The sequence below is a fragment of the Lontra canadensis genome, unplaced genomic scaffold, assembly GCF_010015895.1.
Source record: "Lontra canadensis isolate GAN:19392208 unplaced genomic scaffold, GSC_riverotter_1.0 scaffold1, whole genome shotgun sequence".
NCBI classification, from domain to species: Eukaryota; Metazoa; Chordata; class Mammalia; order Carnivora; family Mustelidae; genus Lontra; species Lontra canadensis.
The window spans coordinates 29,371,126-29,393,045 of record NW_022630995.1 but is presented as its reverse complement, the minus strand read 5'-3'; the positions used below and the strand labels follow the sequence as shown (position 1 = coordinate 29,393,045).

At 32.4% G+C, this 21,920-nt stretch overlaps 1 protein-coding gene across 2 annotated transcripts in view; it reads right to left on the bottom strand.

Annotated features, from left to right (window-relative positions):
* Window positions 1-1,160: 1,160 nt before the first annotated feature.
* The window catches only part of GABRG1 (gamma-aminobutyric acid type A receptor subunit gamma1), a 67,388-nt gene continuing 46,628 nt past the window's right edge, over window positions 1,161-21,920 (bottom strand). The window contains exons 4-9 of one of the 2 annotated variants that reach the window (XM_032852481.1): window positions 21,613-21,833; window positions 20,699-20,781; window positions 17,178-17,315; window positions 16,919-17,071; window positions 11,489-11,577; window positions 1,161-2,325 (exon numbers count right to left, since the gene is read on the bottom strand). In XM_032852481.1, the coding sequence (XP_032708372.1) occupies window positions 2,056-2,325; window positions 11,489-11,577; window positions 16,919-17,071; window positions 17,178-17,315; window positions 20,699-20,781; window positions 21,613-21,833 (954 nt within the window). In that variant the 3' untranslated portion in view covers window positions 1,161-2,055. Of the gene's footprint in view, window positions 2,326-11,488; window positions 11,701-16,918; window positions 17,072-17,177; window positions 17,316-20,698; window positions 20,782-21,612; window positions 21,834-21,920 lie in introns of both variants that reach the window. The other variant, XM_032852471.1, reaches the window with a different exon arrangement.

Here is a 21,920-nt window from a genome sequence, read left to right as displayed (position 1 = left end):
AGTATTTTAAAATACGGTCATGCTTAGTTGAAGAATCCCAGAATTAAAATTTCCTGCATGAAAGTGAACAGGTTATAGCTTAGAACATGGAAATAGCCATAATACATTTTAGTGAAGTGTTTTATTCTTCATGAATACTTCATTTTCCATTTATCCATAAAGGAATCTTCACATTATGAATATCCATCAATACTCAGTTATAAAAATGAATGCATGAATAATTTCTAAGTGAATATATACATGGCCAAAGTTTGATTTGGCTCTCCATTCAAAAAAAGTAGTGTCGGTGGATATTGGGGCATTATCACTCAATTCATGCTTACATTTTTTTCAGAAGTTTATAACCAAAGTAAAAAAAAAACTGACATAGCTGAGGAATGCACAATGAAATGTATTTAGATTTTTAAAAAACCCTATATATTCTATAAAGATAAGCATAACCATACCAGAGCCTCATTCATGTATTCACTAATCATGTGGGGGATTACTGCATTAAAAACTAATATCAAATGCACAGGTGCTAGCTCATAAGCTAGCTCACATACCATAAGATAAGTTTGAACACAAAACTCCTTATCCTCATACTTGCTCTTGGCAATGGAAACAATTTTTAAAGGTTATCTCCAAGATCATGTTGGTGATTTCCCAAAAAATTAGGTGGTGGTGAATGAATGTGGAGTTCTTATAAACAACGGATGTGCTTAACTATTTACAGGAATGTAGTGATTAAAGTCTAAATTTAACTCTCCTCTTAACGAGAGAAGCATTTGGGAAACTACCAAACAATAGGCTTTACACAACAGTGTGCCTTTCTCTGCTCCTGTCTCTAAGAGTGTAGAAAGCTGCGGCACTCATGTTCCTCAGAGGGACCTTGAACAGAACTCCACTTTTAATGTGATCTTTGAGCCTGCTTTCATTTTTTTTTTTTAAGAGAACATCATAACAATTTATAACATAGATATAAAACTGACAGTGTAGGAGCTGGCAAAGACAACATGTGACACACACCTAAAACTGTATTTCTAGGATGCGTTTAGTCTGGCAATTATTAATAGTGCATATTTAAGACCATATCCTCAATATGAACTGTTACTCAATTTGCTAGATAATAATTCTTTTCCCACAATGAGTGAATACAAGCACTGTTCTTCATTTTTTTTTTCAATTTAGGAAACATAATACTTTTGTAGAGCAAAAAGAAAAAATCAATTCTTTCTGTATTTAATTTCAGTGTTGGTAGGTCTAAACATTTCAGTGTTAACTTCTTCATACTTCATAAATACTGTGAGTCAGAGAATAAAATGGTTAAATGTAACTTCTTTTTCAACTATATTTAAAATATAAGTTACTTTGGTGGTTTTCATCCTACTTTATAAATCACCAAAACTGAAGAAACTACAATACTATTTAATATTGTGTCAGGAAATGGATTTGATTAAAATACAGATAAAAATTGGCCTTTTAATAAGGTAATAATTGGTCTTTTATTCTAATTTAATTTGTTCTTGGGAGTAAAATATCTGGATATAAATGCCAGGAAATCTTGGCTTTATGGTTTTAATTAGCTCTATTCCAAACAGGGCATACAAATAAAAACTAAGAAAAAAAATCAAAATAACAACATTTTCTAAGGAAAAAATTACTACATAACATTAGACAGGAGGTTAAGTTCCCATTACAAACAATGATAGATTATATTTAAATAAAATATTATTAAAGTTATTAAATTATTCCATCTTTAAAATATGAATCATAGAACTTATGAATTCAAAATCCTAATGGGATACAAATAAAATAAATAAGATTAAAGTAAAAATATATAATAATATTTTACTATACTTAATTCTGCAACTAATCTCTTTTACATATATTTAAGTGAATTAAAATGAAAGCTCCTGCTTTATTTACCTATGAGTCGGTAGAATAGTTACAATGCTTTTACATTTTAACCATTGGTTTCTCTGCATTTTAAATTTAAACTTCATATTACTGAAATGCAATAGATTATATTGGCTTTAGTTAAACTTCTTACGATTTTTGCCTGGTAAATAGAACTTATAAGTAAAGATAGCCAACCCAATAAACCAGATTGAACAGGGCAAAAGCTGTTGGGAAAAATATTCGAGAATAGGAGTCAATTTTAGCAATGCGTATGTGTATCCTTCCTTCCCTCCATGACCCTGTTCTGCAGTCTTCGAAGCAACAGAAGAAGCTGGCACAATCTTTGCCCTCCAAACACTGATACCCATAATCCTCTTCTCCATGGGGCAGAGAAATGTTATTCATTGGAATCAGAGTGGATCCAGGATGGAGTCCAGGGGACATCTGAGTAAAATAATAAATGAGTTTTTGAGAAAAAAATATAATAAAGAAAGATCAATTTGTCTCCTCAAGGCAAACCCTGAAAGACTGATATGCAATAAAAATAATCTTAGTTTACAGAAATCAAAGAGGTATTCAATCCTAATGTGTTTTTAGATTATAGTTTACTTTGTAAGACATAAATTACAAAGCCCATGCAGAAAAAAACCTCATATATGCAATATATTTTATAGCTTTAGAAAATTGACCTACCATAATACTGTTAATCATGAATCTAATTCTAAAACAAAAATAAACTCTACATTTCTCTATTTGACACTGAAACATTCACAATGCTATAAGTATCTGTTTCCCATTACTATATTATGTAATTTATTTATTTTAGTGATAATGAGAACAAATAGCAAAGATGACATTTTCATAACGCAGAAAAGCTCTGAGGAGCTGTGAATGAATAAAAAACACACGGGTTGGGTTTGTAACAGTGGATAAGGCATCATATTTTGGAGACAGAATATGCAGGAGTTAAAAACTCAGGTTTGAGAACAACTGTGTTCAAATTTGACTTTTTCTACCATTATAGCTATACTCACAGCTAGAATTATATTAACACCTAATCTTTGTGATGGCTGTGATGAGTAAATTTCAGAGCTTATTTAAAAGATAACTGCTCCATCTTGCCCAGTTATAATAGCTAGTATTATCAGGATTATTTGAGACACATATCAAATCAACTTTTTATGATACCAGGTTCAGAATAATACTTATATAATAAAAATATTTTTTAAAAAAATATTTATAAATCAAGCAAGTCTAGGATACCATGAAACACTAAAGAAATCACTTTGGAGTCAGTCAGGCTTGGACAGAAATCCCAGCTCTGGCCAAGAAAGCTACGTTGCTCTGAACAGAAAATGTTAGTGCTCTTCTTTTTAATCCCTGTGTCTTCTCCTTTACAAAAGTCACAGTAATACATAGATCCATTAGATAATTAAATGAGATGATGTACACAAAGCAGAAAGCAAAACATTTTAAACATAGCAAGTATTCATCATAGGTAATCTTTTTGTTATTTTCATTGTCATTGACAGTTTTGATGCCTGAAGAAGAAATACTACCATTTGGTATAAAATACATGCTTAAATAAGGAACAATAACAACAATCTGGACCTCATAAAAAATGCTACTGGAGAAAAAAAAAAACCCATTAATGAACTCTTGAAAAAATGGCAATTAAAACATTATTGAAGAAACATTATTGCAGCTTTAGTAACACTTCCTTCAGAATTCCTGCATATTTTGGGGGTTATTTTAAAATGTGAATCTTAAGATATGGTCCATATATACAATGGAGTATTATACCTCCATCAGAAAGGATGAATACCCAATTTTTGTAGCAACATGGATGGGACTGTAAGAGATTATGCTGAGTGAAATAAGTCAAGCAGAGAGAGTCAATTACCATATGGTTTCACTTACTTGTGGAGCATAAGGAATAACACAGAGGACATTGGGAGATGGAGAGGAGAAGTGAGATGGGGGAAATCAGAGTGGGAGACAACCCATGAAAGACCATGGACTCTGAGAAACAAATTGAGGGTAGGGGTTGTATGAGCCTGGTGGGGGTATTATGGAGGGCAAGTATTGCAGAGATCACTGAGTGTGCTACATAAACAGTGAATTTTGGAACACTGAAAAAATAAAATAAAGAAGTACAAAAAATGTGAACATTACAACTTGTTATAATTGGTGGCTTTATTATCTAATCACTAAATATAATGTTGAGATTATTAAAATTATTTTAACCTGATCTTAAATTCTTCCTAATGAAAATATTTGCAACATTTTTTATCCTACATTTTGAAATAAAGAAATTTCAAAGCCATGAAAATTAAACATTGTATGGAAAAGTTTTTTTAAAAAATTAAACACAAAAAATAATTTTAAAAAATTTGGATCTATATTCAAATCCATTTTGTTTCAAATTCAAACCACTAAATATTAAAATTCAATTGATGTCAAAGTAGCCAATAATCATATTTAGTGATATTTTAAAAGATAAATGCATCACACAAGTCATAATAATAGAAACAAAATGTGCAGCCTGAAGATAAGGAATACATCCTAAGCACAAATAAATTCATTACTCTACGTGCCTGGATGTATCATGAAAAGCAGAAGCAATATATTATTAAATGTTAATGACATATGTTTTGAGCTTGACACTTGGGGATACTTGACTAGACTCTGAAATTTTAGTGGAACACTAAAATCATGTACAAAATAAGGCAATTTGGTATTCATTTCCCTGTCACTTAATACTTAAATAGCATATGTTCAAATGCTAATCTGAGTGAAAATTGATTAAAATACAAGCTTGTTAGTTGACAATTTCAAGGTTATATGGTACAAAATGCGTTCTATATATCACTTAGCACTGCCATAAATGGGTAGATGGTGTGTTTGCTGGAAGATATCAATTGTGCATGAGGAAGATGATTAAACATTAGAGTGTCCAAAAGTGGAGAAAAACTGCAAGTGGTTCATTTTAAAACTGGACTAATCTCTGGTGGTCAAAATCAGGGAGAGCTTCTACTGCAGTGACACTTCCAACTGACAATTTTCCAGTTTCCTGCTTTCCCTTCAAAACACCGCAAGTTCATAAAGTGAAAGAAGCTACACTTTAATGAATGGTAGATGTGAATAGAAATATGACTTCATAGGTGCTGAGAAAAATATTCTGAGCTGACACAGTAGCAATAAAATAAAATATTTCGACACACAGATTATGACCTGGCAACCACTAATGACGGAGTAATCAGAAGAATATACATATTCTAAACCTTATCTATCTGAAGTGCAACTGTTTCATTTCTCAAGTAAAACTCCTGTGGCCCCCCCAAAATAGCAACCATTGAAAAAATAAAAAATAAATCAATTTAAGTAATATAAAAAGAAACTACATAACCGAGTAGGATTTTCTTTTACCTTAAATAATATAGTTTTGAGACTATACCATTTGTTGTTCTTTGAAAAAGTCACTAGGAATATAACTGAATTTAGCATTTTGAGAAACTGATCCCATTCTCATTATTAAAGATATATTTGTCTGGCTATATGTTATATACTACATTATTTACATATTAAAGGTTTATTTATTTATTATTTGAAGGGGCGCTAGGGGCAGAGGGACACAGAGAAAAAGAGCGTCTCAAGCAGATTCCCTGCACAGCACAGAGCCCAACATGGGGCTCAGCCTCTAAGACTGTGATCTGAGCAGAAATTGGGCAGAAACCTACTAAGCCACCCAGGTGCCCCCCACCTCTATTTTTTAAAAATTTATTTATTTATTATTTGAAAGCGAGAGTAAATACTACATTATTTATATATTAGTAATAGATTTAAATATACAAAATATATTTCAAGCACCAAGATACACTAATGCCGAAGAAATATTAAGTAGTAAAGAAAATATTTATGTTAATTAAGTAGTAAAGAAAATAATTATGTATGTATATTTGTGTATGTTTGTATATTATAATTATTACTTGTATCATATACTAATATCATCAATGTTATTAAATATTAGTAACATTAATATCAAACATTATTAGGTCATGTTACCAATATTATGAAATACTAATATTTCTGTTATTAATTTCCCATTTAAAACTTTGTATGGGAGAATGCAAGCCTGAGCACAGGTTTTCTCCACTCCACTTTTATAAAATTCCATTGAAGTATCAGTTGGGATTTCAAAAACTACAAAATCCACATCAGTGTTAAAAACAGAGAGGAAGTGGATTTGAGCAGCCAATTAGCATGTCAGAATTTGTACTGTCTTTGAAAGACAAAGAACAGGTGAAAATAGGCCAACATTTCAGGAAGCCACATTTCAGAAGAGGCTCAGAAAATGGAAAATTTTTGTCTTTTTAATCTCCATTTATTTTTAATTTAATTTTTTTCAGTGTTCCAAAATTCATTGTTTATGCAACACACCCAGTGCTCCATGCAATAGGTGCCCTCCTTACTACCCACCACCAGGCTTACCCAACCCCTCAACCCCCTCCCCTCCAAAACTCTGTTTGTTTCTCAGAGAAAATGGAAACTTGACTGTGGGAGCTATTATTCCCACCCAAGACACTTCAAAAACACTGTAATTAGGATGAATGGGGATGAAACAGGATGGAAAACATGAGGTTAGTTAAACGTCTATCTCTAGAAGAGCTACCACTGTTTGAACCACTGCTCATCTGTGCATATAAAGAAGAAGCGATGCTGACAGGTCAGAGTCTGCTTATGTTTAGAACTCCGTAACTTCTAAAAATAAATAAACAGATAAATTCATGCCTCTCCAGGGAGGATTAGGGCTTATGAAGCTGATATTGGAATGTTCTAGTGATATCCTCATCATCACTTAGAATGTACATGTGTTTGTCTGGAAGCAGTAAGATGTCACACTTCCCATCCACACACATGAGAATGAAATGTGACAGTTGCACACTCAACAGTTACAGGCCAAGCTTGCAGGGCCTACTGGTGAAAAATCACAGAGAACTTTCAAGGTAAACTAACAGTACAAAAGAAAAACATGAAGACAAACAGTGAAGTGAAAAAATACATATATAATAGTTTTGGTTTTTTATCCGAATATTTATTTATTTGACAGAGGAGACAAGGATCATGCGCACACAAGCAGGGGGAGCAGCAGGCAGAGGGAGAGGGAGAAGCAGGCTCCTGCTGAGCTGAGAGCCTGACATAGACCTCTATCCCAGGATCCTGGGATCATGACCTGAGCCAAAGACAGACCCTTAACCGACTGAACCACCCAGGCAACCCTAAAAAGTTTCTTTTATAATTTATATTCACTGTAGAAAATATTTTGCTTCTGAAAAAGTATGAAACCAGTCATGTAATTGAACTAATTCCCCTATAGTATCTTTGTTTACTTCTGATTTTTAACTTGTATTGTACTTTATGTATAGTATATTTTTCCATAACTAGATTTAAAGATTAATGAAAGCAAACAAACAAACACATACTATTGTTTTGTGTGTGGGGTTTTTTTGTTTTTTTCCTCTCCAAAGTGCCTTGTCCATGGTTGGTGAAATAAATTTCCATTATTGTATATTTTAACTAAATTGAGAGAATACAATAAGTCAGTCTGTCCCCAAATGGGTTAAAACAAGACCCTGGTATAGGTATGTATAACATGGTTTTCTGAGATTCCTAATCATCTACGGGAGGAATATTCTAATTTCAACATGACTACTTTTTAATTAATAATGAGTGGCTTAGGGCACCTGGGTGGCTCAGTTGGTTAAGCAACTGCCTTCAGCTCAGGTCGTGATCCTGGAGTCCCTGGATCGAGTTCTGCATCAGGATCCCTGCTCAGCAGGGAGTCTGCTTCTCCCTCTGACCCTCCCCCTTCTCATGTTCTCTCTCTCTCTCTCTCTCAAATAAATAAATAAAATCTTTAAAAAAAAAATGAGTGGCTTACCACAATTACATTTCTATGACCTTTATCTGTTTCATAGCCTTGATTTCATCCTTTAACTTTCTTAACTTCTTAGATTTAAAAAAAAAAGGTATTGACATAAACACAATTGAATCATATTCTTAACAAGTATAAATAAAAACACAATAATATGTATTAGATGGGGTGGAAATATGGACCAAATGAAAACATCATTGATATTCACAATAAAAAATAAAGAGAAAGATATGGAAAGAAGGATCAAAGGAAGGAAGGAACAAAGGAAGGAAGGTGGGAGGTAAGTGTGGAGATAGAGGCAAAGAAGAAGAAAAGGGTCTAATATATCCCATGTACAGTAAGGTAAAAAAGCATTTTTATTAATTTGTGTTTTTAAAAGGATTCATGGAAGCTCAAAACCTAAATTGGGACACAGACAAATATTATCTCTTTTTAAAATAAATTGGAATATTCTGGGATCCTCAGTTAAGCAGTCAGACCTCAAGAAGTTGATTTTGGTTTTGCTTAATAAGACATGTTGATCTTCCAGCGACTCTAGTCAAGGTCTTTTTTTCTGACTTACTGCCATAAGCTATCTAGAGAACAAAAGGAGGAAATGCTAGATTTTAAAGTATTCAGAATTTTGAGCTTAAGAAAGAAAATGTGGATATGGAAGGAAGAAAGAGAGGAGGAGAAGAGGAAGAAGGAGGAGGGAAGAGGGAAGGGTTAAGGAAGAAACAAGAGGAAGAGGAAGAAGAAGAAAAACAGAAAGAAGAAGAACAACAACAACAAAGAAACATTTGAAAGGGAGAACCATGAGGAACTCTGGACTCTGAGAAGCAGAGGGTTTTAGAGGGGAGGGGGGTGGGGGAATGGGTTGGCCCTGTGACGGGTATTAAGGAGGGCAAGTATTGCATGGAGCACTGGGTGTTATACACAAACAATGAATCATGGAACACTACATCAAAAACTAATGATGTACCACTATATGGTGACTAACATAACATAACAAGAATAAAAATAAAAGGAAAAAAAAGAAAGAAAGGGTGCCAAAGCAAGATCCTTCAAGTCTTGTGTGTTTGATTGTCCTGGCTAGCAGAAGAAAATGCAGATTCTACCAACCATTAACTAGAGCACTTGAGACAACAAGCAGAGCTGTTTATTCTTCGTAAAAGTGCATTCTGATTTACTTGATTAACAAGACCAGATGGCTGAACACTGAACCAAGCAGGGAGTCAGATTTGATTACTGATTTCAGTTTTTCAATCAAAACGTGATTTAGAATTTAAAGAACTCATAAATCACATAACTGAACAGAAAGGAAAGACTATAGAACTTCATTTTGGCTCTAAAGAAAATATTTTTTTGTACCCAGGTAGTTGGTTATATGTACCAATTTAACTTGGATTTTTGAAATTTAGTTTTTCAAAGTTCATATTTATTTTTTATTCCATATTTTTTAATCTTTACTGTTTGCTTCCTGGGCTTGATGCTAAATTTTAAATACTTAATGTAACTTTTTTTCTTAAATAACTATTCTAGAACATTGCGTAGGACATGGGTGTCCTTAATAAATATTTGGTGAATGAAAGATTAAAAACATCATAATTTTAAGTTTTGCACTCCAATGTTTAAGGTCTCTGAGTAAATGTGACAGTCAAACTGATTAGCTATAGTCCCAGAATAGACACTTGGTTGAGTATCTTTGATAATATATTAATAGTATGTACATTATATATTCCTAGAATGAAATCAGAGAATCTATGTGAGCTTGTAGATTTCCTAATTTTATTCACAATTTCTAGAAGTAAAATTTTCAAAGTAGCGATTGAGCATAGCTATGGATGAGTAGATAATGAAATGGAAAATTCAGGGAGGGTACTTTGCTTTGATTAAAGGAAAACAGTAGAAAACCTGCATTTTTATTTACTTAAAAATGTAGCAAATGGATATTCAAATTGACATCATTGCCCTCAGACGGTTTGTCCCTTCAGGGGCTACAATATGTCCCACAGATAAGCTAAAATAGGATAAACTGAGAGAGTCACAGGCTAATTCTGCAATATAAGTTCTCAAATGTGTACTACCAGCAATGTGCCCTGTTCTCTTGGAATACTCTGGGAAACCAAAAGCTAATGCACATAGGGTTTGGTCCTTGGAATATAACATGGAAAGTAAAATATAATTTAGGAATATGTCAAAGTTTTATAAAGAAATTAATGAAAAATGGGAGGAGGGATGAAAAGCATCACATCCTAGAACTTACTAAATTAGGAGATAATAAGGAAAATTCCATGCTTTATTATATACGCTCTATGGTAGGCTTACAAGCTTGCCACTCAAGCATAGCTGTTGTATATAGTTCTCATTTATTTAGGTATTTGGGAACAAATCTGCTTTGAAAACATTTGCTGGAATCATCAATAAAGTGCCATTTTGGTCAATATTGGAAAAACAGATGTTTGCTTTTCTGAGTCTTATGAGAACAGGAATATAAAGGAAGGATTACAAACTTCAGGCACCAGAAAAGGCCTGGGTATGAGTCTTGGATTTTCCACTTCCTCAGACTGTCTTTGTGCAAATTACTGAACTTGTACTCATAAGAGCATAAATGAAATCATGCAGGTAAAACACCTGGTATACTCAGGAAGTGTTGGATATTATTTTAAGGTTGTTGTAATTGCCATTAGATAAGAATTTATAGTCGATCACCCAACACTTAAGTATCTTAGAATTAATAGAACCAATTCTAATATATCAATTTGATGTTATACATGTTGAAGTAGATATAGGATAGGGAAGGGGGAGTAAGGGCACAGAAATACATACAAACCAAAAACACTTTTTAGTTATGACTTTCAAACACAGCTGAATACTAACATTAAAGAAGGTTCTTTAACTCTAAAAATGAAGCAATTTTTTGGGCCACCTGTTGTTAGTACCCAAATCCTAAGAAACAAAATAGAATCAAAGAGAGATCTTAAATAATTTTTTCAGGTACAAAGAATCTACCATTGAGGAAAAAATCACGGCGTAAGAAACCACTCTTTGAAAGGGGACCCAAGAGTCTTTTCTAAGGGGAAGTATTAATATATATTTTTCCTGGTGGGCAATGACAGAATAGTCATTAAAATCTTATGCTGAGTAAAACAAGTCAAGCAGAGAAAGTCAATTATCATATGGTTCCACTTATTTGTGGAACATAAGGAATAACAGGGAAGACATTAGGAAGAGGAAGGGGAAAATGAAGGGGAAAAATTGGAGGGGGAGATGAACCATGAGAGACTGTGGACTTCAAAAACAAACTGAGGGTTTCAGAGGGGATGGTGTTGGGGCGATGGTTTGGCCTGGTGAGGGCATGTATTGCATGGAACACCAGGTGTTACATGCAAACAATGGGTATTAAAGAGGGCATGTATCGCATGGAGCATTGGGTGTTATATGCAAACAATGAATCTCAGAACACAACATCAAATCTAATGATGTACTATATGGTGACTAACATAACATAAAAAAGGAAGGAAGGAAGGAAGGAGAGAAAGAAAGAAAACTCCAGTTTCATCTTAATGGGATTTGGCTTTTGTTAGAGTATCTCAAGAATCCCTATTAGTCTAAGCGAGTATAACATGAGTACTCAAAACAGTATTTCGAATAGTAAGTTGCTGTTTATAAAAATAGAGATTTTTAACATACCGAGCTTTTATTCTTTAGCTTTTTGTCTCTAGTAGTCTTTACTTTTTTGTTGCTGGTAAAATAATGCAAAGTGCCATATTCCATCAAGGCTGCAAAAACAAAAATGAAACAAACAGAAACAAAGAGATCCATCGCAGTCACATAAGAAACCTTAGGTAAGGACTTCCTGGCGATTGTGCTCAGAGTTGTCATAGTCAGAACTGTAGTGATACCTGTGGAGGGAGGGGGAAGATACAAAATAAAACATAGCAACCCATTTTTATTCTTCCATCTGATTTGGCAATGTTGGGAGTAGAAAGAAACAATGGAAACAAAAGAATATGATTACCTGTGATTTACAGAAAAAATGATTGGTAACCATAGCTACCTTACTTTCGATGTGATCTTTGTGTCTGCAATGAGTTTTAATCATCTAAATTTGTAGACTACAAGTTGCTGACTCTGCACACTCATTTTTCCATTCTTCATAGCAAGAGACTGTCCAATTTTTAGCTGGTATGAAGATGAATAGAAGAACTTCTTTGCCACCTTTGCTCAGCTGTGTGTGGACACAGGCTGAGATCTAGCCAAGGATAATTAAGTCAAGAGTGTAAACAGTGTCCAACAGATGGCATTAAAAATGCAAAAAGGGCATCAAAAGTTTCAAATTTCCAATTGTAAAGTAGATAAGTCATGGGGAGGTAATGCAAAAAGCATGGTGATTATAGTTAATAAGACTGTGTTGTATATTTACAAGTTTCTGAGAGTAGATTTCCAAAGTTCTCATCACAAGAAAATAAATTTTGTGACTATGTATGTTAACTAGACTTATGGTGCTGGTCATTTTGCAACATATACAAATATTGAAACATTAGGTTGTACTCCTAGAACTAATATAATGTCAATTGTATTTAAATAAAAATAAAAGATGGCATTAAAGAGATGGAAAATGCCTGTCTTTCCTTCTTCCTCATAGCTTTCTCCATGAAATGCAATGGCCAGGGCACCAACAGCCATCTTAGAACATTATATAATCATGAGAATTAAAATCATCCACAACACCAGCAGAAAACTGAAAGGAAACTGAGCCCCTCACCCTGAAGTCACCTTTTGACTACATACCTCTGGACTTCTCACATGAAAAACACTCTTCTACCTAATAAGCTACAGTGATTTGAGGTTTTCTACCACACATAGTTAAAATTAATCTAAACTAGTACAGTGTTTCCATATGCAATAACTTGAATTAGCACTATTTTTTTAAAATCTCAAAGTTTAAGCAAAAAATACTGGCTAGCTTATGTCAATGGCTAAAAAAAGCACAGGGAAAATCTTTATATTTTAAAGAATCCAACATATAAATTGGGTATCTCCCTGGCCCTCATCCCTGTGTATGTATCTCTGTGTATGTCCTTGTTTCTCTTTAGTGTTGGCTTTCTTATGGTTCTTACAATTGCTAATCTTGATACCCCTAACTCACAGCTGTACAGGACACATCTCTCCTTACTTAAACTGCTGTAATTCTCATTCTATGTCCACCAAATATAGCTCCATGAATGGAATTATGTACTTTTCAAAAAGTATTTAATGTCATGCAAAACTCTTCATAATTTGGCCAAATATTTATACCGTGGCAACATCAATGATGAAAAAAAAATAGAAAGGGTCTTTTTAATATAATGAAGGCAATACTACCTTTATCCTCATGTCTCCTTTGAAACATGCCCTAATAATTCCTCTTACGCACTTGTCTTTTTACTTGTATCATCACGTAGGATTGAAAAAAAAGTGAAGACAGGGGTATGATGTATTGGGAGTCATGGTGGCAAGTTTAGGTTCAAATTCTGACTCTTTCTTCATTTAGCAAGATGGGATTGGGAGGGAGATAAACCATAAGTGACTCTTAATCTCACAAAACAAACTGAGGGTTGCTGGGGGGAAGGGGGTTGGGAGAGGGGGGTGGGGTTATGGACATTGGGGAGGGTATGTGCTATGGTAAGTGCTGTGAAGTGTGTAAACCTGGCGATTCACAGACATGTACCCCTGGGGAAAAAAATATATGTTTATAAAAAATAAAATTAAAAAAAAAATTCTGACTCTTATCTATCAGCTCTGTGACCTTAAGGAAGTTTCTTAACTCCTCTGTGCCTTTCATCTAAAAAATTGACACAGAAATATCTTGCTTAGTTCTTATAATACATTTATACATAAGATATTTATTTTATTTATTAGATTTTAAGGTGGATACTTAGAATATTAATTTTATATCTTCCTTTCTAATATTAGCATTGTAAAGCTATAATTTCCCCTCTGAGCAATGTTTTAGTTGTATCTCACAATTATTTATATATTAAATTCTAATTACTTGAAATTTAGGAATATTTTCTAATTTCCAGTTTGACCCAAGGGTTATCTAAATTGTCATTTTAAAATTTCCAACTAGATAAGGCCATTATTATCTATATTATTTATATTAATAATTTTTTTTTAATTTTTAGAAAGGGGCAAGAGAGAAAGATTGAGAGAGATGGAGGCATCAGGAAAATCCCAAGCAGGCTCCATGCCCCCACCACGAAGCCTGACTTGGGGCATGGGTGCCACAATCCTGAGATTGTGACATAACCCAAAATCAAGAGTCAAATACTCAATGGCTTGAGCAACCCAAGTGCTCCTACTTATATTAATTTTTAATTTACTTCCATTATGGTCAGAAAAATATACTCTGGAAAATTTTGGTTTTTTAAATTTTATTGAGATCTGGGTTAATGCTCCATATGAACTTGAAAATATGATATATTCTGTAGTTAGGTGTAGTCTTCTATAAATATCAATCAGGTCAAGTAGTTGATAATTTCATTCAGATTTTCTACATTTTCATTGATTTTCTTCCATGTATTTTTTCTATCAGTGATGAAAAAGGATGTTAAAATATCCAAATATGATTATAGATTTCTTTTTTCCCTATTATCTCTGACAATTTTTGCTTCAATTATTTTTAAACCAAAACGATAAAGGCTAGGCATATGGTAACTGCTAAATGATTTCCATGAATAAACAAGTCTTTCTTCTTCCTCACCTAATGCACTTTTTTTCCTGGTAACTTACTAAATCATAACATTGTCAGAGTCAGACAAAAGTAGATTTCCAAATGTATTCCTGGCTTCCATACTTACGTCCCAATTTACTAAAGAAAACACTTAAAGATAATGTGTGTTTTGATTTCAATATCAATGACTGCATTAAATTTCACTTTATTAAAATACTATTACATTCCTATTCATAAAACAATGAAAACTAGAGCAGAATTTAGCTTTCAGACATTTCTTTAATTTAGTAATTATTATCACAGTGTTAGCTTAAAAATTGGTGGATTTCCTCTTAAAATATCTTTGAATCCATGATAATAAGAAAATCTTTGTGTTATTAAGCTGATTTATTTATATTTCCTGCTCAAAATCCTACATGTCACATTGAGAATAAAATCCAAAGTCCATAAAGTAACCTACTAAACCTACATGATCTAACAGTTAGCCATATCTCCAATTCATTTTTCTCTTTACAGTCAGTTCTAGCCATAGCTGTCTTTTTTCTGACCTTCAAGCATGATGGCAGGGAAGATCCCATTTTAGGACCTGGTGGTTCTCCCTGTCTGACCTATCTTTCTACCACATATCCACCAAGCTAGCTCCCATGCTATACTGGGTCTCTGCTACCTTCTCAAAGAGGTGTAGCCTGACTCCACAGGATAAAATAGCAAACATCATATTCACATGCACAATCTCCTGCCATTCTCTTGCCATTTATTTTGCTTTCTTTTCATAGCCCTTATTACTCACTGATGTTATATGCTCTTTATATTTGTACATTACCTGCACACCCCACTAAAACATAAATGCTATGAACATGGGGATTTTATAGCTACTGTTCACTGTTAACACTGAAGCACTTAGAACACTGCCTGCTTCATAAAAAAAAAATTTGGTAAATGTTTGCTAAAACACAACATGGAATAAATGAGCTCAGGAAATTGTAGTTCCATGACATATATATGGACGTTTGTATTTGTGTGCATATACTTGCTTAAAAAAATTTTGAGCTCCAGATACATAGGGTCCAAAACTGTAAGAGATATTCTTCAAGTCAGATCTGGCTATGACTTATCTAAATGTTGATATGCTAATATTAAAAAAATGAATTCATATAACAATACAATTCCACAACTGGCTATTCCCTTTGAAGATAAGATGGCATGGTTTCTGGCTTCATACAAATATCATGGTAGAAATAATCTATTCAAATTTTCTTTGGGAAAAATATGACAATAATGTTTAAAAACAAAAATATAATATTCAAGTCATACTCATAGTATCATACAAAGAATCTAAAATAATTATTTATGTTGGAACATAAAATAATTTGAAATAATAATAGTTTAAATAGGAAACAAAACTCAGGCATTGAGTTCATTTTATTCACTAGCTGTAAGTACACTTCTCTTTAGACCCCACAAGGGACTGCATCTTCAAATATAGAGCTGGGTGCCTCAGGCTTTATCTTGCCACTTCTATATGATTTGCTTTTTACTGTATTTATTAAACGGAGTTATTCACGAGCTATCATAAAAACCACATGAAAACCTCATTATTGTTGAAAACAGACTGTCCCAAGTTTATATATTTTAAGACACAGTTATCAGTAGTGTGGTTCATGTCTTGCACTGATCTTGGGAATGAAATTGATCAATAAGTTATCTTTGTATATCAGTACATAAATGGAAGTTATTTTCTTTTAAACAAACACACAGTAATTAGACACATTTTCTTATATGGTTTTGATTATTACAATTGATTGCTAAAGAAAGAAACCAAAAGTTTATTTTTTCAAGTATGAATTACAAATTACCCTCTTAATCAGTGTTATTGTGCAGACAACTCTCAAAATATTCATAGACTAATTACACATTTTATAGATTACAGAAGCCCAGAAGTTTCTTGCCCCTTTCAGTGACTTGACCTTTAGAAAAGTTCACTGTTGATTAGCACCATTGTAAGAGCAGGGGATTTTAAAGCCTTTTAAACACACATTGGTCAATAAATGCTAGCTATCAGTGGGTGAGCTAAAAAATAAAATAAAATCTTGATGAACAGTGATTAAAAATATACACCAAATTGAGATTCAGGGATTATGTATGGGTTTTGTTTACTAATTCCTGCTGAGTATTTATGTTTCCTTTGAACTCCATTAGCAGGAAAATTTTAAATTCTTTGTGATTCTACTTCCTGCTTATTTGTCATATAGTCATTTCAACATTTTATAAAGCACTAAAATACTTGTAAATTTTTGCTTGATTGTAATGTAGAGAAATATTATAACATATTCAATGATGAACTTTCTTCACACTAAAATATTTTAACAGTCCCATGATACTATAGCATAATATTCATATCATACCAAGTGATGTTCTTGCCGGTACTGCATCTTTATTGATCCAAAAAGACACCCAAGAAAGAACAACGGTCAGGATACATGGAATGTAGGTTTGAATAGTGAAATATCCCATTCGTCTGCTCAGGTCAAAAAAAATTGTCATGATAACATAATCCCCTGGAAGAAAGAAGTTTTATTTTTGCTATTAAAATATATAAAAGTATAGATTCAAACCTACAGATTTAAATAAAAAATCATTCATTGATTGGCATTTCCTTCTTACCAGAGATTGTGTGAGAAATTTCAGTTGAGTTCCGTAACCCTACAAATGCAAACTGATATAATCTCCAGTATTTAGGATCAGCCACTTCTACAGAAGGTTTTTTCCACTTATACTCAATTTCATTTTTAGGGTACCCATCTAGGTAAAAATTAAAATAAAAATATATAGATTACCAAGATTCAAATCTGTTACTGCTTCAATACCAACATCATTCCAAATTCATTTTTATATTACAGGTATATCATGGCATAAAACATGGCATAAAATAGTTTGAAAAATCATATAATGATTAAATAATGATAATCCATGTAACTCCACTTAACTAAAAAAAAAAATAGAATCATGTTAGTGTCTAGGGAAACTCATGTGTCCACTCCGATATAAAATTCCATCTCATAAATAGAGGTAACCACTAACTTGATTTCTGTGAAATCCTTCCGTTGTGTTTCTGTTATTGATTTTCTGATATGCGTTTCTGAACCATAGTTTATTTTACATTCTATTTGAGTTCTAGATTGTTGCCATACTAGATGCATTACTTTATATTTTACTTATTTTGATACAATATTTGTAATAGTCACCCATGTTGAAGTATATAGCTTTAGTAAATTTTTTCCATTATAAAGATGTTCTCAAATTTATCTATTTTATTGGTGTAGACACCTATAATGTTTCTTGTTGGTCAATACTAACATTACTACTAGTAACATTACTATACATACTCACAAAATTCATGCATGCAAATTTCTTTGGCATATATATAGGTATGGAATAGCTAGGGTCATGGGTTACATATAATTTCTATCATCTCGTAATAATTTATGAGACAGTTCCAACCTTCTTTTCATAAAGAGTATACCAATAAATTTTCTTAGCAGCCCGAGTATGAAAGTATACTTGGGTCCATATTCTCATTTAACTTGATATGGACAGTCTATTTTTACTGGTTTGGAAGCATATTTTATTTTACATTTTTCTGATTATGAATGAAACCTAGTAATTTTTTCATATGTTTATTGGATTCTTAGGTTTCCTCTTTGGAGAACTGCTTGTTGAACCACATATGCATTTATTGGGTTTTCTCTCTCTCTCTCTCTCTCTCTTTTTCAGTCTGAATTAGTTTTATATCCTGAATACAAGATCATTGTTATTTGTGTTGAAAATGTTTTTTCATCTTGGAAGTTTCTTAGCGTGGAGGTGCCTTCTCTCAAAAAAAATAATTTTTTCCTGCCACGTTTCAGAAAAATCCTTGGTAATCAAGTGAAGGAAATTTGGGCTGCAAATTCATGTGAGTGTGGGTTTGCAATTACCTCCTCTCAAGGAGTTACTTCACCCTAGTTTGCTGATTGCAGAGTCAACTTTTCTTTTAGACATTAGTGGTTTTGTGTGTGTATGTGTGTGTATACACATCTGTGTATATAGAAGGGGATGCTTCTTCATGTTACCCTAAGTGTCCAGCCTTTGTAACCCAGTTGTATGTAGAAATTATGTTCTATTATAACTCTAATCCACAAGGCTGTCAAAGTCACAGCTCAAATTTACTTGTTTGGCAAGTGTCCTTGGGTCAAAATTGGCTATAACCTTTCTGGCTTCATTTTTTATGCTTCAATATCTTCCTGGGGATTTCACTTCCATGTTTTTGAGAAGATTTTTAATAACATAAAGTTTTAAATTGTTTTCAACAAAAGTATTGGTCTATCACATTACAGGAACAGAATTCACTATCAACTTAAAACATTTCCAAAACATTGTATCATTTTGTACCAGGATCACCTCATCAGCCATTCAATGAAATAGCACATCTCTCCTCTAACTTATTAAAAATCTGTTCCCTCTTTTCTTTTTTCACATCTTTTTGTTTTATAGGGCTCTAACCATTCTGCTTTTCCATATTTTGTACTTTTTAAGATTATCTTTATCAATGCAATAGAATATAGTCATAGTATATAGGAGTATGGGCACAAATAAAAATAGCTCGTTATTTTACTATTCTAAATTACATGATGTTGACTTTTAAAATGGGGTTGTATTGAAATCTTTTGAATATATTTGTTGTGAAGTATTAGGTATAGAAACCTTAATTCTCTGCTGGATCCGAGTTGAATACCTGAAAAGTTAGCTATGATTACTATGTTTATGTTAGTGATAACCAATTACATTCACAGGGGCAGATTATTAATTTCTAGCAATGACAATCAAAGCCAAAGAACTATCACACTAAGAATTTAGTCATGGTGTCTAGGAGGCAAGTATAATAATAACTACATTTTCAAATATTTGCATTTCAACTATTCCTTGAGTGCTTGGATTAATCAAGTCTTTGTTATGATTTGGGTGTTTTATTCATTGAGAAGTTAATGTTAGAAAATTAAAGCAGTGAGATAGATTATAAATTTAAAAGGACATTTTAATGAGACAAAAATCCTTAAGAAAAGTCAAGACAATCATTAATAGAAACAACAAGAGATAATTGGGAATTTTATAAATGATTAAGTAGGATAATACTCATGAATACACAAAATCTATAGTGAATAAACAGTAGAATGTGATATATGAAAAAGTCAAGTTTCAATAGAATGAAAATAGTAATTTGTGGATATAGGCAATAACACTTTTTAAACTCATTTTACATGGTTTCAAGACTCGTTCAATTATATATTATCTAGAAAAACATTTTTATAAAAATATAAGTAAATGTGAGTAAATATGAAATAAAATCGATATTCATACAGAAAGATAATAATTATTTTCTTGGAACAAAATACTTTTTATATTCAAATTATTTAGTTCTAATCATTTCTCTGTGTTTCAATCTTTCTTTTGAATAAAATAAGCTTATTTCTACCTAGGCTTTTCCAATTCATTAAAGTCTTCTCAAAGATTTGCTATTCATGTAGTAAATATTATTCACCAAACCAATCTTTGAAACATATTTTAAAATCCAATGTAATAAAGATAAATCTTGCCTCAGGGAGATGAATAAAATTTGAATCAATATTATATTCATAGCAGTGTTAAAACATTTGAACACAAACCTATCTTCAGGACTACTTTATTTAATCAAATAGGAAAAAGATACTTGGATAAACCCAAAGTTTTTAAGATGATATAATTAAAAATATGCAATTACTATGCATTTATTGTCACTTTTTAATTTAAAAGCAAGAAAAATAGGTCATTTGTAATTATTTTATTTGAGAGACGAACATAATCCACAATTCTTAAAATTATATGTTATATTTTATCTCATTTTATTTTACACTTTTTTTATAAAGAGTTTATTATATGACAGACAGAGATCACAAGTAGGCAGAGAGGCAGGCAGAGAGAGGGGGAAGCAGGCTCCTTGCTGAGCAGAGAGCCCAATGTGGGGCTTGATCCCAGGACCTTGGGATCATGACCTGAGCTGAAGGCAAAGGCTTTAACCCACTGAGCCACCCAGGCACCCCTATTTTATGCTTTTAAATAAACAGAATCTAAGGCTAAAATTCTATAAAATGATTACATATTTTGTCACTTACAGCTTGAAAATTCCAGTGGACAGGAATGTTCATCCATGGGAAAGTTATGAAGCTGAAGGTAACATTCTGCATTAATTGTCAATCTATTCAAATGAAAAAAGTAAATATTAAATAATAGGAAATAGTTTAAAGCATTAAAAATCTTTTGTCTAATTTTCAAGAATTATTTTGGTCTCTAATAACAGACTGTGATATATTAGAAAATAATAATAATTGTAATGTTTCGAAGTTTTAAGTGGTAATGTTATAGCATTCACAAGTAAGAAAATTTTAAGATTTTCCTCTCCAGCCAACTAAGATGCCACTATACAATTTCTGTTTACAGTTTAAATTTTATACTTCAGGATCACAACAAACACACACATGCAATTAACAGAGCATACATGGTTAAGGATGGTGATTGTTTTCCATTAAATTTTCATAAACTTCTTTCCATTAAGGATGATTCTTAATAAGATTAGGATGATTCTTGATAAGAATGTGATGATATGTTCAAGACAATGAGTCAAATAAACTTGAATCTTCATTTAATCCTTTCTTAAGAATGTTTTACTACATTATTGAATTTTATAGCAAGATTGGCTCCTAGAGAAAATCTCAGTCAACCATTTGCATTATGGATTAAAACGCATAATGTTCACACCACATTCTCTTATGTTTCAAAAGAGAAGGATAGCAAGAGGTGTTTTTTGTTTTTTGTTTTTCCTTTGCTTTTAGTCCCTTTCATATACCAGGTACTCTGAGTTTAAAAAAGAAAGTTTCCAAAATATTCCACCATTTTAGATTTTAGTGTATGAAAGGAACTCAACATTTCTTTCTTTGTAAAACTGAAAAAGGAAAATTTGTGAGTTGATCAAGTATTAATTAGTATGGAAAACAAATTAGAGCAACTACATTTTTTTCCATAATATTACCTTAGAGTATATAGAACTCGTCCATCATTCCAAATTCGAAGTAGACGATTAGGAGTTGTTATCCAATGTGCATCAGATTTTCTTGAGTTTCTGAAGAATGTGTCAGGAATCCAAATTTTCCCTACCATGTTGCTGTTAAGCATAAGCACTTTCATGGTACTGTTGAATTTTAAACGACTGTCAAACCAGGTTTGGGCAAAAATTATATCTATTGTGTATTCCTGAAAGATAAAAAGAAGGGTAACAACCTATAAGAGTAAAGTCACTATTCTAGATGTTTTCTTCAGACATTTAAATTTTTACATTAT